The 17,344-nt window shown below is 44.8% G+C and overlaps 1 protein-coding gene across 2 annotated transcripts in view; it reads left to right on the top strand.

Annotated features, from left to right (window-relative positions):
- The first annotated feature begins 1,146 nt into the window (after nt 1-1,146).
- The window catches only part of UBXN8 (UBX domain protein 8), a 30,074-nt gene continuing 13,876 nt past the window's right edge, over nt 1,147-17,344 (top strand). For both annotated transcript variants that reach the window (XM_069976714.1, XM_069976713.1), the window contains exons 1-3: nt 1,147-1,263; nt 7,636-7,758; nt 17,109-17,179. In XM_069976714.1, coding sequence (XP_069832815.1) covers nt 1,176-1,263; nt 7,636-7,758; nt 17,109-17,179 — 282 coding nt within the window. In that variant the 5' untranslated portion in view covers nt 1,147-1,175. The remainder of the gene's footprint in view (nt 1,264-7,635; nt 7,759-17,108; nt 17,180-17,344) is intronic.

The following is a 17,344-nucleotide window of genomic DNA, read 5'->3' as shown; positions in this document are numbered from 1 at the left end:
TAACGATCAGCGCTCAGACGGAACGATATATCGTACGGAAAAATCGTTTTGTGATCGTTTTGCGATCGCTTAAGCCTATCTCGCACATAGGTTAAATCAGTGAACGACTATTTGCACGGAACAATCTGCGAATTTTTTGCGAACGACCAACGTTTATTTGAGAACATGTTCAAAGATCAAAATGAAAGATTTCTCGCTCGTCGCTTGATCGTTCGCTGCGTTTACACGTACAATTATCGTTCAGATTCGATCGTTATCGTGCAAATTCACACGATAATCGTTCCATGTAAATGCAGCATTACAAGGACCCATATATAGGTGTATGGTGATCCCAACTAGGGCCTGCAATCATTTTTTGCAGCACAGATCATGTCAACTTACATACTGTTTGGTATATGTCAGCAGGAAGTGCTGCGATTAGCACGAAATAGCTGTAACGATCAGTGGAGGGTGCTGGCGTGCCATGCCGTTGTCTGCTATGGATTGCGAGTTTTAAAAGGACTGAATAAAGAAAGTTTTTATGGTGAGTGCACTCTCAATCTTTCTTCTATGACAAATATTGGATGGACTATGTGTATTCGAAGAGTTTGCACCTCCTAAACTGCGATCACAATCCGTTTCCCCGTTTACCTGCATAAACCTGATAATAATCCCCGTCCCTAGTATCCCATAGTGCCTCAGGATCGCAGCATGAAATCTGCTGCAAATCCTGTATGTGTGAAACTGGCCTTAAGGTGAATCTGTCAGCACCACTAATGATAGATATCAGGGAAAGCACTCAGGCCAGTCTGCTATCTGATACCAGGAACTAGGTTATAGTTGTCTGAAATTGTCAAAATCATCTATTAGGTGGTCACTTTTATCCCTTTTAGTCAGTGAATCCTGCAGTAGCTGACAATGCCTCCATATGCTGCAGCACACACTGCACTGTGCCACTAGGGCAGGCAATAGATCGCAGATGGGGAACCCTCGACCTGACAGCTACTGCAAAACTACAAATCCCATCAGTTTTGCAACGGCTGGAGGGCCCGAAAACTCGCCATCCCCGTCAGGAGGGAGAACTGACTCATGTGTTCCACGTGCGTTCCAGCAGCGCCGGATACAGACAGGTACACACAGCTGTTCCGGTCACGTGAGGACCCATCATACAGGCGGACGCTTCCTGCTCCGGAGACATGGCAACGAGGAGCCGGGCTCCAGGGTTCTGGCTGCTGCTGCTCGTGTCCTTCTTTATCCTGCTGTACATGAGGAGTCACCCGCTAGGTATTCCGCCCCCATATACCCTGCATGTTGTGTGCCAGTGACCGGAGGCCAGGAGCTGTAACCCTAGGTGTGCCAGTGCATGTATATACACTGACATAGCAGACGTGTGTAAGGAAAGGATAGCAATATACAGTCCTGTCACATATAGGGAGGATAGCAGTGTATACAGTCCTGTCACATATAGGAAGGATAGCAGTGTATACAGTCCTGTCACATATAGGAAGGATAGCAGTGTATACAGTCCTGTTATATATAGGAAGGATAGCAGTGTATACAGTCCTGTCACATATAGGGAGGATAGCAGTGTATACAGTCCTGTTATATATAGGAAGGATAGCAGTGTATACAGTCCTGTCACATATAGGGAGGATAGCAGTATATACAGTCCTGTCACATATAGGAAGGATAGCAGTGTATACAGTCCTGTCACATATAGGGAGGATAGCAGTGTATACAGTCCTGTCACATATAGGGAAGGATAGCAGTGTATACAGTCCTGTCATATATAGGGAAGTATACAGTGTATACAGTCCTGTCACATATAGGAAGGATAGCAGTGTATACAGTCCTGTCACATATAGGGAGGATAGCAGTGTATACAGTCCTGTCACATATAGGAAGGATAGCAGTGTATACAGTCCTGTCACATATAGGAAGGATAGCAGTGTATACAGTCCTGTCACATATAGGGAAGGATAGCAGTGTATACAGTCCTGTTATATATAGGAAGGATAGCAGTGTATACAGTCCTGTCACATATAGGGAGGATAGCAGTATATACAGTCCTGTCACATATAGGAAGGATAGCAGTGTATACAGTCCTGTCACATATAGGGAGGATAGCAGTATATACAGTCCTGTCACATATAGGAAGGATAGCAGTGTATACAGTCCTGTCACATATAGGAAGGATAGCAGTGTATACAGTCCTGTCACATATAGGAAGGATAGCAGTGTATACAGTCCTGTCACATATAGGGAGGATAGCAGTGTATACAGTCCTGTCACATATAGGGAAGGATAGCAGTGTATACAGTCCTGTCACATATAGGAAGGATAGCAGTGTATACAGTCCTGTCACATATAGGGAGGATAGCAGTGTATACAGTCCTGTTATATATAGGAAGGATAGCAGTGTATACAGTCCTGTCACATATAGGAAGGATAGCAGTGTATACAGTCCTGTTATATATAGGGAGGATAGCAGTGTATACAGTCCTGTCACATATAGGGAGGATAGCAGTGTATACAGTCCTGTCACATATAGGGAGGATAGCAGTGTATACAGTCCTGTTATATATAGGAAGGATAGCAGTATATACAGTCCTGTCACATATAGGGAGGATAGCAGTGTATACAGTCCTGTTATATATAGGAAGGATAGCAGTGTATACAGTCCTGTCACATATAGGAAGGATAGCAGTGTATACAGTCCTGTCACATATAGGGAGGATAGCAGTGTATACAGTCCTGTCACATATAGGGAGGATAGCAATACATAGTCCTGTCACATATAGGGAGGATAGCAATACATAGTCCTGTCACATATAGGGAGGATAGCAATACATAGTCCTGTCACATATAGGGAAGGATAGCAGTATATACAGTCCTGTCACATATAGGAAGGATAGCAGTGTATACAGTCCTGTCACATATAGGAAGGATAGCAGTGTATACAGTCCTGTCACATATAGGGAAGGATAGCAGTGTATACAGTCCTGTCACATATAGGGAGGATAGCAATACATAGTCCTGTCACATATAGGGAAGGATAGCAGTGTATACAGTCCTGTCACATATAGGGAAGGATAGCAGTGTATACAGTCCTGTTATATAGGGAGGATAGCAATACATAGTCCTGTCACATATAGGAAGGATAGCAGTGTATACAGTCCTGTCACATATAGGAAGGATAGCAATATATAGTCCTGTCACATATAGGAAGGATAGCAGTGTATACAGTCCTGTCACATATAGGAAGGATAGCAGTGTATACAGTCCTGTCACATATAGGAATTATAGCAGTGTATACAGTCCTGTCACATATAGGGAAGGATAGCAGTGTATACAGTCCTGTCATATAAGAAGGATAGCAGTGTATACAGTCCTGTCACATATAGGAAGGATAGCAGTGTATACAGTCCTGTCACATATAGGAAGGATAGCAGTGTATACAGTCCTGTCACATATAGGGAAGGATAGCAGTGTATACAGTCCTGTCACATATAGGAAGGATAGCAGTGTATACAGTCCTGTCACATATAGGGAAGTATACAGTGTATACAGTCCTGTCACATATAGGAAGGATAGCAGTGTATACAGTCCTGTTATATATAGGAAGGATAGCAGTGTATACAGTCCTGTCACATATAGGAAGGATAGCAGTGTATACAGTCCTGTTATATATAGGAAGGATAGCAGTGTATACAGTCCTGTCACATATAGGAAGGATAGCAGTGTATACAGTCCTGTTATATATAGGAAGGATAGCAGTGTATACAGTCCTGTCACATATAGGAAGGATAGCAGTGTATACAGTCCTGTTATATATAGGAAGGATAGCAGTGTATACAGTCCTGTCACATATAGGAAGGATAGCAGTGTATACAGTCCTGTCACATATAGGAAGGATAGCAGTGTATACAGTCCTGTTATATATAGGAAGGATAGCAGTGTATACAGTCCTGTCACATATAGGAAGGATAGCAGTGTATACAGTCCTGTTATATATAGGGAGGATAGCAGTGTATACAGTCCTGTCACATATAGGAAGGATAGCAGTGTATACAGTCCTGTCACATATAGGGAGGATAGCAGTGTATACAGTCCTGTCACATATAGGAAGGATAGCAGTGTATACAGTCCTGTCACATATAGGAAGGATAGCAGTATATACAGTCCTGTCACATATAGGAAGGATAGCAGTGTATACAGTCCTGTCACATATGGGGAAGGATAGCAGTGTATACAGTCCTGTCACATATAGGGAAGGATAGCAGTATATACAGTCCTGTCACATATAGGAAGGATAGCAGTGTATACAGTCCTGTCACATATGGGGAAGGATAGCAGTGTATACAGTCCTGTCACATATAGAAAGGATAGCAGTGTATACAGTCCTGTCACATATAGGGAAGGATAGCAGTGTATACAGTCCTGTCACATATAGGAAGGATAGCAGTGTATACAGTCCTGTCACATATAGGGAAGGATAGCAGTGTATACAGTCCTGTCACATATAGGAAGGATAGCAGTGTATACAGTCCTGTTATATATAGGAAGGATAGCAGTGTATACAGTCCTGTCATATAAGAAGGATAGCAGTGTATACAGTCCTGTCACATATAGGAAGGATAGCAGTGTATACAGTCCTGTCACATATAGGAAGGATAGCAGTATATACAGTCCTGTCACATATAAGAAGGATAGCAGTGTATACAGTCCTGTCACATATAGGAAGGATAGCAGTGTATACAGTCCTGTCACATATAGGAAGGATAGCAGTGTATACAGTCCTGTCACATATAGGGAAGTATACAGTGTATACAGTCCTGTCACATATAGGAAGGATAGCAGTGTATACAGTCCTGTTATATATAGGAAGGATAGCAGTGTATACAGTCCTGTCACATATAGGGAAGGATATCAGTGTATACAGTCCTGTCACATATAGGAAGGATAGCAGTGTATACAGTCCTGTTATATATAGGAAGGATAGCAGTGTATACAGTCCTGTCACATATAGGAAGGATAGCAGTGTATACAGTCCTGTTATATATAGGGAGGATAGCAGTGTATACAGTCCTGTCACATATAGAAAGGATAGCAGTGTATACAGTCCTGTCACATATGGGGAAGGATAGCAGTGTATACAGTCCTGTCACATATAGGAAGGATAGCAGTGTATACAGTCCTGTCACATATGGGGAAGGATAGCAGTGTATACAGTCCTGTCACATATAGAAAGGATAGCAGTGTATACAGTCCTGTCACATATAGGGAAGGATAGCAGTGTATACAGTCCTGTCACATATAGGAAGGATAGCAGTGTATACAGTCCTGTCACATATAGGGAAGGATAGCAGTGTATACAGTCCTGTCACATATAGGAAGGATAGCAGTGTATACAGTCCTGTCACATATGGGGAAGGATAGCAGTGTATACAGTCCTGTCACATATAGGGAAGGATAGCAGTGTATACAGTCCTGTCATATAAGAAGGATAGCAGTGTATACAGTCCTGTCACATATAGGAAGGATAGCAGTGTATACAGTCCTGTCACATATAGGAAGGATAGCAGTGTATACAGTCCTGTCACATATAGGGAGGATAGCAGTGTATACAGTCCTGTCACATATAGGAAGGATAGCAGTGTATACAGTCCTGTCACATATAGGGAGGATAGCAGTATATACAGTCCTGTCACATATAGGGAAGGATAGCAGTGTATACAGTCCTGTCACATATAGGGAGGATAGCAGTGTATACAGTCCTGTCACATATAGGGAGGATAGCAGTGTATACAGTCCTGTCACATATAGGGAGGATAGCAGTGTATACAGTCCTGTCACATATAGGAAGGATAGCAGTGTATACAGTCCTGTCACATATAGGAAGGATAGCAGTGTATACAGTCCTGTCACATATAGAAAGGATAGCAGTGTATACAGTCCTGTCACATATAGGAAGGATAGCAGTGTATACAGTCCTGTCACATATAGGGAAGGATAGCAGTGTATACAGTCCTGTCACATATAGGAAGGATAGCAGTGTATACAGTCCTGTCACATATAGGAAGGATAGCAGTGTATACAGTCCTGTTATATATAGGAAGGATAGCAGTGTATACAGTCCTGTTATATATAGGAAGGATAGCAGACAGTGTATACAGTCCTGTCACATATAGGAAGGATAGCAGTGTATACAGTCCTGTCACATATAGGGAGGATAGCAGTGTATACAGTCCTGTCACATATAGGAAGGATAGCAGTGTATACAGTCCTGTTATATATAGGAAGGATAGCAGTGTATACAGTCCTGTCACATATAGGAAGGATAGCAGTGTATACAGTCCTGTTATATATAGGAAGGATAGCAGTGTATACAGTCCTGTCACATATAGGGAAGGATCCTCTGCAGTACTTTCGTAGACCCTCAAATGAGGTTTCTGGAAGTTTTTTTTTTTCTTTGGCTACTCTACAATTCCAGAATTGTTGTGTTAGATGTTATATGTAGAAAGTTGTTTTCCCCCGGAAGTTGTACTGCAGTTAGCGCTCTATGTGCAAACCTCTGCTTTGGGCAGGAGTAGTGTTGAGCGGATCTGTTAACGTGTCCGGCAACAGTATCCGAACCCGAACGTTCAGTGTTTGATTCCCTGCGGCTGCTGAAGTTGGATGCTGCCCTAGGGATACCAGGAATACTGTAGCACACAGCAGCATGTAGACAGCTAGTTGTTAGGGTTGGACCACTTCCAGTGTGTATATGTTATTGTGCTGTACGCCCAGCAAACCACAATATTGTGTGCAGCAAAGTACATATTTATGTGTGGGGAGTGAATAGACCTGCTGTTGTATGGCACAGTACATGTTGGTATAAACATGTTGGGATGCTGATATACCTTGACGTTCAGCAACAGCGTCTTGGCAGAAATCTGCCTCTTATCTCTTTGACACTTCATTAGGCCACTGATTATGGAACATGAAGCTATGAATCTTTCTTTCAAATCAACTGATGTCAAAGTTTTATACAGAACTGTAATTTACTTTAGTTCAAAAATCTCAAGTCTTCCAGTACTTATCAGCTGCTGTATGTCTTGCAGGAAGTGATGTATTCTCTTCTGTCTGACACAGTGCTGCCACCTCTGTCTGTGTCAGGAACTGTCCAGAGCAGTAGCAAATACCCATAGAAAACCTCTCCTGCTCTGGTTAGTTCCTGACAGAGGTGGCAGCAGAGAGAACTGTGTCAGACTCCAAAGAATACACCACTTCCTGCAGGGCATACAGCGGCTGATAAGTACTGGAAGACAGGAGTTTTTTTTTTTTAAAGAGAAGTAAATTAAAAATCTATATAACTTTCTGACACCAGTTGGTTTAAAAGAAAAATAAAATTGCTGGAGTTCCCTTTAAAACGCTATAAATAGACACAAATAGTGAACATTGGTGATCAAAGCCCGGGCTGGAGATTAAGAGCTGATGCCTTCAACAAATCCTGCCTGTAGTTTTTACCGGTTTCCTTTCATGCAGATTATAATGGTATTAATGTTTCTTTTCTGCTTAAAATGCAAATCAATAAAGCCCGAGCCTCTGGGGTGTTACACACATCTGTACATGTTACTGAAATGTTTGTGTCTTGTTTTTCTGCTTTTATACCAGGTCTGAAAGAGATTGCTTTCTGGATGGGGAGATGTATCTTAATCCTGGCTCTTGTGACTTTCATTGTGTCTGTGGTGACTCCTTATTTTAATTCCATCCATATCTCTGGCTCTTCTCAAGCAGGTAAGAACAATGTAGGTAATGTAAAGCAGGATAGTTAGTAGCCTTCATTTACGTTCCTTTACGTGGGCAGGTCACTGCATGATGCCAGTCATTTAGTCATCGGCTGGGTCTTTTACACAGGCCAAAAATTATTAGAATATTGTGTATTGTATACTTTTTTTAACTGTTGGAGTTAGTGGGCTATAAAGTGGGTTGGCCACTTTATAGTAAAATAGCTCAGTGTACATTTTTAGTCAGTGTACTCACTGTATATACTGACAGCAGCTCCCTGTGTACCTCATAGAGCTAAAATCAGACACCCCTCCTCCGGGGGGCGGAGCCTGGCCGGGCATGTGAGCAGACGTGTGACCTGAGAGCTCCGGCGGGTCCCGCTGCTTACCGGCACTTATATCCTCCTGCGGGCCACCAATCTTCTCAGCAACTCTCCCAGGGGTGCATAGATCCCCGACGACCGATCCGGTGCCGAAATTATGGCCGGAGGAGCGTCCAAGAGGGTGAAATCGACGGCGGGAACGGGCGGCCGGGAGATCCAAGATGGCGCCGACCCGCCGCCTCATACACAGCGCTCCACTCGGCTGCTCACAGCAGGGACGGCTGCAAGGCTGGCCGAGTTTCAGAAGCCGCCGGCTCCCCGGATGACCCACAATTGTGTCCGGTATGAGGATGAGGAGGGGGAGGGCATTGAGGAGTGCCCCTTAGAAACTGCCCCAGTAGGAGCTGTGGATATGGAGGGCTGCAGAGATGAGGAGAGGGAGGAGGACTCTGATCCCATGACAGGAGCTGCAAAGCAGTGCAGTGCCCTCTCTATATGCACAGAGACAGCCAGTACTCAGGAGCCCACACTGAGGGACATTCTCCACGCTGTAGCACAATGCAATTCCTCTATCTCTAAATGCAATACTGCAGTCTCCACTCTTACACAACAAATTGGCAGCCTGCAGGGCGAGGTGGGGTTCCTCCGCCAGGATTTACGTAAAGTCAGTGACAGGACCACCGAGGTGGAGCACAGGGTGGGAGATCTGGAGGACAAAGTCGCGCCCATTGCATCCACTTCCCGAAAACATGATCAGCTAATTTCTCAATTACTACTGAAAACGGACGACTTGGAAAATCGTCTGAGAAGGAATAATGTGAGACTTGTGGGAGTGCCAGAGAGAGTTGAGGGCACAAATCCCACGGAATATTTTGAAACGTGGCTTGCTGAGGTATTTGGGAAGGATACTCTGTCCCCAATGTATGCGGTGGAGAGGGCTCACAGAGTGCCTATGCGACCCCTCCCGCCTGGGTCACCACCTCGGGCAGTCCTAGTGAAATTGCTTCATTATCGGGACCGTGACACTATATTAAGAGCGGCAAGGAATTCTCCGGGAGCAGCTATTAATGGCAGTAAAATCTCCTTCTTCCCTGATCATTCTGCGGAAGTTCAAAAACAGCGTGCCCAGTTTATTGAGGTGAAAAGGAGGCTGCGTACCCTGCAAGTACCTTATGCTATGCTATACCCTGCCAAGTTACGGGTTGTTGCGGCGGGGGATACCCACTTTTTCGTCTCCCCAAGAGATGCGATGCGTTGGCTGGATCAGGAGGAACAGCATCTTCGTGGAAGGCGTAGTCCTCGCAATCAAGATGTACCGGCCTGAAACCTGGACAACATTGCCTCGATTTAAGATTTGATGCCCTCGGAGGACCCCCGAGTGTCTGATAAGTATTGACGTACAAGTATTCTCTGCTATTTGTTTGCTCCTGCTGGCCCGCAGGATTTCATTTCTCCTGTTTCAAGTGGGACCTGTTATGCTCTCTGTATGCAGCATTATCGCTGACTGACTGCTCACCGTCCTGTGGCTATGGAGAACTGGTGCCCCGGTCTGCAGATTTTTTGGGAGCAGACCCTTTTGTTTCTGAACATATGGTTATGTTTTATTGGGGGATTCTTTTTTTCCCTCTGTTTTTCTTTTTCTGATTCCACAAGATGCCTTATTTCTCTCACTGTGTTTGTTATACTCCGAGACCTGTGCGCTACTGCCACCCAGTGGTTATTTTTCTCTACATTTTATGAGCTTCACTATGTGCAATGGAATGTGTATTATAGGATTAATGCTATGCCTACTGTACAATACAACCGTCCCATTTATATGTTAAAGGGTGAATATGGTTAGTAGGTTTACGGTAATCTCTTGGAATGTGCGGGGCCTGGGGGATGCAGATAAGCGGTATGCACTGTTTGATTCCCTGCGGCAGCATCATCCTGTGGTGCTGTGTGTTCAGGAAACGCATCTAACTGCTGACACTATACAACATCTGAGGCGGGCTTGGGTGGGATGGAGTTACCACTCTGTGTACACTCAATACTCTAGAGGGGTGAGTATATTGGTTCACAAGGATATTCCCTTCACATGCATAGACAGTAAAATTGATCAGAATGGCAGATATGTCTGTTTATACTGTGTTATTTATGGAATTAGATGCATTTTAAGCACTGTGTATGTCCCTCCCCCGTACAGTTGCACGGTGTTGAATAGGGTGATGGAGTTTGGCGCCGCGCACCCGGATGCACCTGTCTTGATAGTGGGAGACTTTAATATGGTGATTGACCCCTTGATAGATAAATGTAGTGTGGGTTCTGTGAGCCCGGGGGCCTCTACTACTCCCTTGGGGAAAATGCTAGTGGAACTGTCCCTTTTAGATGTCTGGCGTCTTAAGCATCCGGGTGGGCGGAGTTACTCCTGTTACTCTTCCACGCATCACTCCCTGTCCAGAATAGATTTAGCTCTCTGCTCTGTCTCACTGTTAAATCAAATTACATACGTGGACTATCTCCCCAGGGCCCTTTCGGACCACTCGCCCTTGAAACTCCAAATGACGCACCCCGGATCTGGGGCGGTCGGGAGGAGTCTGTGGAGACTGAATCCGCACTGGCTGACAGTCCTAGATCCGGCTACTGTGGTACCGGTGGTGGAGGAGTATTTTGCTTTGAATGAGGGCTCGGTATCTCTCCGGGTGGAGTGGGATGCCATGAAAGCATATCTCCGGGGACACTTTATCCAGCGAATCGCGGGGACAAAGAGGAGGAGGGGGCAGTTACGTCAGGATCTTCTGAAGGGTCTGAGGGAACGGGAGGAACAGCATGTTTTACAACCAACTGTGGCTACGGCTCAGAGGCTCCGAGCTGCCCATACGGCGCTTAATATATTTGACTTAGAATCTGCAGCCCAGAAACGTACTTTTGCCAAACATTCCTTTTTTGTGGAGGGGGAGAAGGCGGGACACATCCTAGCAGTGGTAGCCAATGCCCAAAGGGACGCCACATACATCACCAGTATTCAAAACCAGGAGGGGGTAGAGGTGACCACACTACAGGACATACTGGAGGTGTTCTGCCGCTATTATCAGACACTTTACTCTTCCCATTTAGAGGTGACATTGGCCCAACTTACGCAATTTTTAGCTGACATACCCTTACCAACTCTCACACTGGAACAGCGGGATTTCCTAGACGCACCATTGTCCCTGGAAGCTGCGGCAGCCTCTTTGCATAATTATAAAGCCCCCGGAGCAGATGGGTTCCCGGCGGAATTGTATAAACTTGTGGGAAAGCCCCTGCTACCTAAATTGCTGGAACTATGGAATGCCTCTATGGAGTCGGGCACTTTACCCGAGTCGATGCAGGAGGCGATAATAGTAGTCTTGCCAAAGCCCGGAAAGGATCCTCTCATACCAGACTCCTATAGACTCATTTCCCTCCTTCCGGTGGATATCAAAATCATAGCTAAAGCCCTGGCCACCCGTCTCTCGGGGATTATCTCCTCTCTGATACATCCTGATCAGACGGGGTTCATCCCTGCCAGATCTACGGCCCTGAATATACGCAGGCTGCATCTTAACCTGCAGTTACCAGTGGAGAACCCGGGGTCTAGGGTGATTTGCTCATTGGACGCTGTCAAAGCATTTGACAGCGTCGAATGGCCATATCTGTGGGCGGTGTTGCAGAGAATGGGATTTGGAACGGTTTTCCTATCAGCCATACAATTACTGTATTCGGCCCCAAAGGCGCGCCTGCGGATAAATGGAGGGCTGTCACCGGCTTTCCCGCTTCACCGGGGGACACGGCAGGGCTGCCCGATCTCCCCGCTACTGTTTGCGCTGGCTATAGAGCCCCTGGCCTCCTTATTGCGCTCGCACCCCGGAGTGACTGGCTTTAGGAGGGGATTGAGGGAGGACAAACTGGCGTTATACGCTGATGATTTGTTGTTGTATCTCAGTGACTCTTCCTCCTCCCTTTCTACTGCGATGTCCATAGTCAATGAATTCGGGACTTATTCAGGCCTTACTGTGAACTGGGACAAATCAGTTATTATGCCCATAGACTCAGAGGATAATTTACAATTGGGTCCTGCCATCCCATTGCGGTGTGCTCACACCTTTAAATATTTGGGAGTTACTGTTTCTAGGGATGTTAGGGCTTATGAAAAGTTGAATGTGACACCCCTGATATGTAAATTTCAACAAAAGCTAGCTGTCTGGCGCAAATTGCCCCTGTCTGTGGTGGGGAGGGCGAACTTGGTGAAGATGATTTGGATGCCGCAATTGCTATATATTCTACATAACTCTCCGGTGTGGCTTCCCTCTCGTCTTTTCCATAAGATACATGCTATTTTTCGCGCCCTGATTTGGGGATCCCAGCACCCACGCATTAAATTAGACACACTACAACGATCCAAGACTGACGGGGGTCTGGCGATCCCTAATGCTGCCATGTACTTCCTGGCAGCTCAATTACAACACCTGAGGGGATGGGAGCTGGATGATGGAGGGGACCAAAATAAAGTATTGATTGGGTATCACCTACACTCTGACAACCTGTTTGAGACTTTGGAGGCCAAAAGGATACTATTACTCTCCCCACAAATACCGACATTATTGCTCATTCATAAAATGTGGTGGAAACTTAGAGATCTATATGGTATCACGGGATATACACCGTACACTTCCATCTGGGACACTCCGTGGCTGGGGGATTTACACTTCTTGGAGGGGTTTGCCGCCTGGAGAGATGCCGGGATCCGGAAAATAATGCAGTTATATGATGGAGGGCAGTTGAAGCGTTTTGATCAATTACAGAGCCAGTTTGTTCTGCCCCATGCTCAGTTCTATAAATACCTACAATTACGTCATGCATGTGAAGCGGAGGGGGAGGTTCTAGTGTCGGGGGTTCAATATCTGCCGCCTATAAATATTGTTGGGGAATCGGATTCCACTAAAGGACTTATTTCCTGCCTATACCGCCACATTATCTCCAAGTATTTGGAAAAGTACCCACTTACATTGCGGGAAAAATGGGAGGCGGATGTTGGCCCTATAGAAGAAGGTCAATGGAAAGAAATACTGGAAATGACACCTAAACTGTCCCTGGGGGAGCATCACCGACTCTCACACCTATACCTCTTGCACCGAGTATATCGCACGCCGCAATTCCTCTTCCGTATTAATGTCAGGGATACGCCTATGTGTCCCAGGTGCCATGTCCATGAAGGGGGCCTTTTACATATGTTTTGGCGATGCCCCAAGCTATTCCGGTACTGGGGAGGGGTGGCTTCGGCCATACATAAAGCCTATTCAGTAGACTTACAACAATCTCCGCTGGTGTATATATTGGGCTATGTGGAGGATCTGGCACTGAATGTGGGGGAACAGACTGCAGTAGCTCGCATCCTGTTTATGGCACGTAAGCTTATTGCCCAACACTGGCTCGATGGGGCCCCTCCTTCGGTATCGGAATTTGTGGCAAAAGTTAACTGGTTAATTGGCATAGAAAAATATGCATATGAGAAGCGAAAAGCGAGTAAAAAATTTGATAAGATTTGGGGTAGGTGGATGGCTGTACCTGAGCTGGCGTCCCCAGGGTCCCGCACGTAGGTTGCATTAAATTGTGTGTAGATGGGTGAAGTGGTATATATCGCTGTTGTGTATTCACCACCGGTCAGTGGGCGTTCTATCCATTTGTGTTTAGAGGCTTTATACCAGTCTTCTATGTGAATTACGGCTCAATAATGTTCATGGTGTGCATGGGCACATTAGGTTCTCGGGAAATTGCACTTGGTTTATGTTTACATAATGTGTGGAATTGGGTGGTTTGGGGGGTGGGAGGGCAGTGTGGGGGTTGGGGGGGGAGGGAGGGGGTGTTAGGAGGGTATGCCCTCCAGGGTTTCTTGTATGGGGGGGGGGGGGGGAAAGAATTTGTATTGTGAAAAAAGTTTTTTCTTTTCAATAAAAATTATTCTGATTCAAAAAAAGACACCCCTCCTCCAGGCTGTGCTGTCCTGCTCTGTGGTGAGTCTGTTCATAAGATGGCTGACATGGAGGAGCATGTGACCATGCCCCGCCCCCTGTGTCTTTCTTAGACATGGTGGGGTGTCAGTGAGATGGGGCCTAGAGCGCATCCCTGCTCTAGGCCCGCAGCAGCTGTCTCCCCGCCTTCATCCAGCCCGGGGCCATGCTGTAAAAGAAGAAAGGTGAGGAGAGAGGCACTGCAGGCCTAGGGCATGGATGCTTTAGGCCCCACCTTACTGACACCCCCGCCGCAATAAAAGTTGTTTTTACGACGAATACAGGCTCCAGCAGACAGGCAGACCCTGGGACCGGGCTGTACGGTTGGTACTGATTTGCTTGAATTAGACATTTTAAAAGATGTACCAAATTTATCGTAGTGCTGTGTTTTCACATTGTAGATGAGTCCTGTTTTTTGAGGCATTTTTTTTTATTTCTTGAAATATTAATAGACAGTTATTAGAATAATCGGAGAATAGCCTTAAAGGGGTTGTCCGGCATTAGCAAATGTTTCCTATATATAGTTGCGGTCATATACAAAATAATAAACATCCTATGCTTAGCTGTCTGCACTTCCCTGGTGTCCTGCTGGCATTGTTTCTGATGTCCACCACTGACTGTAGACACGTCACTTGCAAAAAGGACTTGGGAATGACAGCCTGCTTAGCCAATCACTGATTGAGGTGGGACAGCATTACGGCCTGTGATTGGCTGAGTGGGCTGTCACTTCTGATATGACCACAGCTAAATATTATATATTTGCCAACACTGGACAGCCCCTTAACCAGTTACCACCAGTTAGGCTGTTTACACATTTGCTTTTGAGGACTGCAGAGAAAACGCATTGGGGAGAAAAAACGCAAGGCTGCATAGCGTTAGACTGTTTATTAGCACAAACAAGGGTAAGGCTAGGTTAACACTGCGCTTTTGCAGTCTGCTGAACGTATACGTTTTAAAATGGTTACTTTTAACTGTGGTCAACTGTGATTAAAATGCATCCATTTTGATCCGTGTTTTTTTTTTTTTTTTTTAAAGGGGTTATCCAGCGCTACAAACACATGGACACTTTCTTCCAGAGACAGCACCACTCTTGTCTCCAGTCTGGGTGGAGTTTTGCTCCTCAGTTCCATTGAAGTGAATGGAGCTTTATTGCAAACCGCACCTGAACTGGAGACAAGAGTCGTGTTGTGTCTGAAAGAAAGTGGCCATGTTTTTGTAGCACTCGATAACACCTTTAATAATGGAAGTCAATAGAAGAATGAATCCAAACAGATTGCACACAATTGCATCTGTTTTTTTCATAAGACGTATACATTAAAGGGACTTCAAAAACACAGTGTGAGCCCAGCCTAATAGCGACATTTTGGTTGTTTCTTGTGTGAGACAGGGACATACAGGAAATTATTTAAAGTTGAAAAGGACAGTGGATGGTTTGACTTTAAGGACTGAAATGTCGCCCATAGGCAACACACTTCCGTAGAGAGGGCCAGTGGGGTGTCACCAACAGATATTTGGGGAGTGAAAGCCAATTGTGATGGTGAAAAATAGGTCAATTTCATCCTTGTATTATAAGCAGGAACATCTTTCTAGGCAATATTAGTAAAAATTCTATCAAAAAACAATAAGTGGTGGAATAGACACTTGATTTTGTAGTGTAATACAGCTGTTTATTCGGTGAGTAATAGTGCTTCATAGAGAAATATTCTTCAATCAAGTACCATCCATGTAAATATCAGATTAATTAAATGCATAAATTAGTAGATGGGTATATGTCCACGGTGTGGGTGGCTGTTGCGCCCTGCCTCACTCTAGGAGACCGCTAGGTCTGAGCACCCTCAGTGCCCAGCGGAGATAGTTCCTAGTATATGATACGTGAGACAGTCTATTTAGAGGTGAAAGTTGTATTGCCTCTAGTAACTAGATAAAGGTCTTTTCGTCTGTGTGTTGTACGTCAGTACAGGGCTGTGCAGTAAATGTTCACATTAACATAGCTTATAGTATGGTAGAGACAGGAGTATAGAACAGCAATTAGATTTTTCCACAGGTCATCCAACGCGTTTCCCCCTTGGTTTTGTACAGGCTAACTGGGTTCATCAGGGATGTTTATTTATGTGGATTATAAGCCGTGTAATAAATCTCTCCAACCTGTCAGCTTCGTATAGCAGTTTTAGCACAGAAATCCGTTAGTGTTGTTGTAGATAAAGGTGTAAGGAGTATGTTACAGATGATGACGTTTGCCACTGTTTGGTAATCCTAGTATAGGTAGCAGGATGATGCCTGTAATAGGGATAAATCATAGTCCCTCCATGGTGAGGATGGAACATGTAGCGCAGGCAGGCAAAACAGATCCCCGTTTGGATGAACAGGGCAGGTCCGGTGCGGTAGTACAGGCGGCCGATGTGCATCAATAGGTCAATTTCATCCTTGTATTATAAGCAGGAACATCTTTCTAGGCAATATTAGTGTTACATTGTTAATCGGTTCCCGGATGGTCATTGTAGGCTGAAAATATTGTTTCTTGCAACAATAACTATGAAAAACTAGCCCTTAAAATAAGGAAAAAGATAAATATTATGTACGGTAGTATGTATGTAGATAGCTAACAGAGATAAAGCATGTCTGTGTGTGTGTGTGTGTGTGTATATATATATATATATATATATATATATATATATATATATATATATTCAGTTAGAAATGGCTACTGAAAGCTATAAACCAATGGACAATGTGGTGGACAGGAGCTTTACAGGATCTAGTACCATACACACTGTTCCAGAGAAAATTGAGCCACTCTGACCTGGTGTTCATAGCGGCAATGTATCCTGGCACAGGGAAAGAGCAGTGTACAGTAGAGAGGCTATAAGTGGGTGCAACCTGCTGATTTACTCAGGCATCCCATTGATTTCAGATGGAACTGGATAATGCTATATTAAACCTTTGTTGCGCCACCATACGATTATTCTCAGGGGACATGATAGACGGCTTGGGTACACTAACTTCTTTTGTTTGATAACCGCTTTCCTTAGTGCCACAAGAAGAAAATGAGCATCAGCAAGCGATTGTAAGAAAGGAGCAGCAAGAACTCTTAAGCAAAAAGGTAAGCAACACTTGTTTTATGGTGAGTCCTGTAAGGGCCCTATTACACACACAGATTATCTGACAGACCAAAGCCAGGAATGGATTTGAAAAGTTTTAAATAGAAGTAACTTACAAAGCTATATAACACCAGTTGATTTCAAAGATTTTTTTTTTCCACCAAAGT

The sequence above is a fragment of the Dendropsophus ebraccatus genome, chromosome 7 (assembly GCF_027789765.1).
Source record: "Dendropsophus ebraccatus isolate aDenEbr1 chromosome 7, aDenEbr1.pat, whole genome shotgun sequence".
NCBI lineage: Eukaryota > Metazoa > Chordata > Amphibia > Anura > Hylidae > Dendropsophus > Dendropsophus ebraccatus.
Note: the sequence above shows the minus strand (reverse complement) of the source record. Positions and strands in the feature narration are given on the sequence as shown.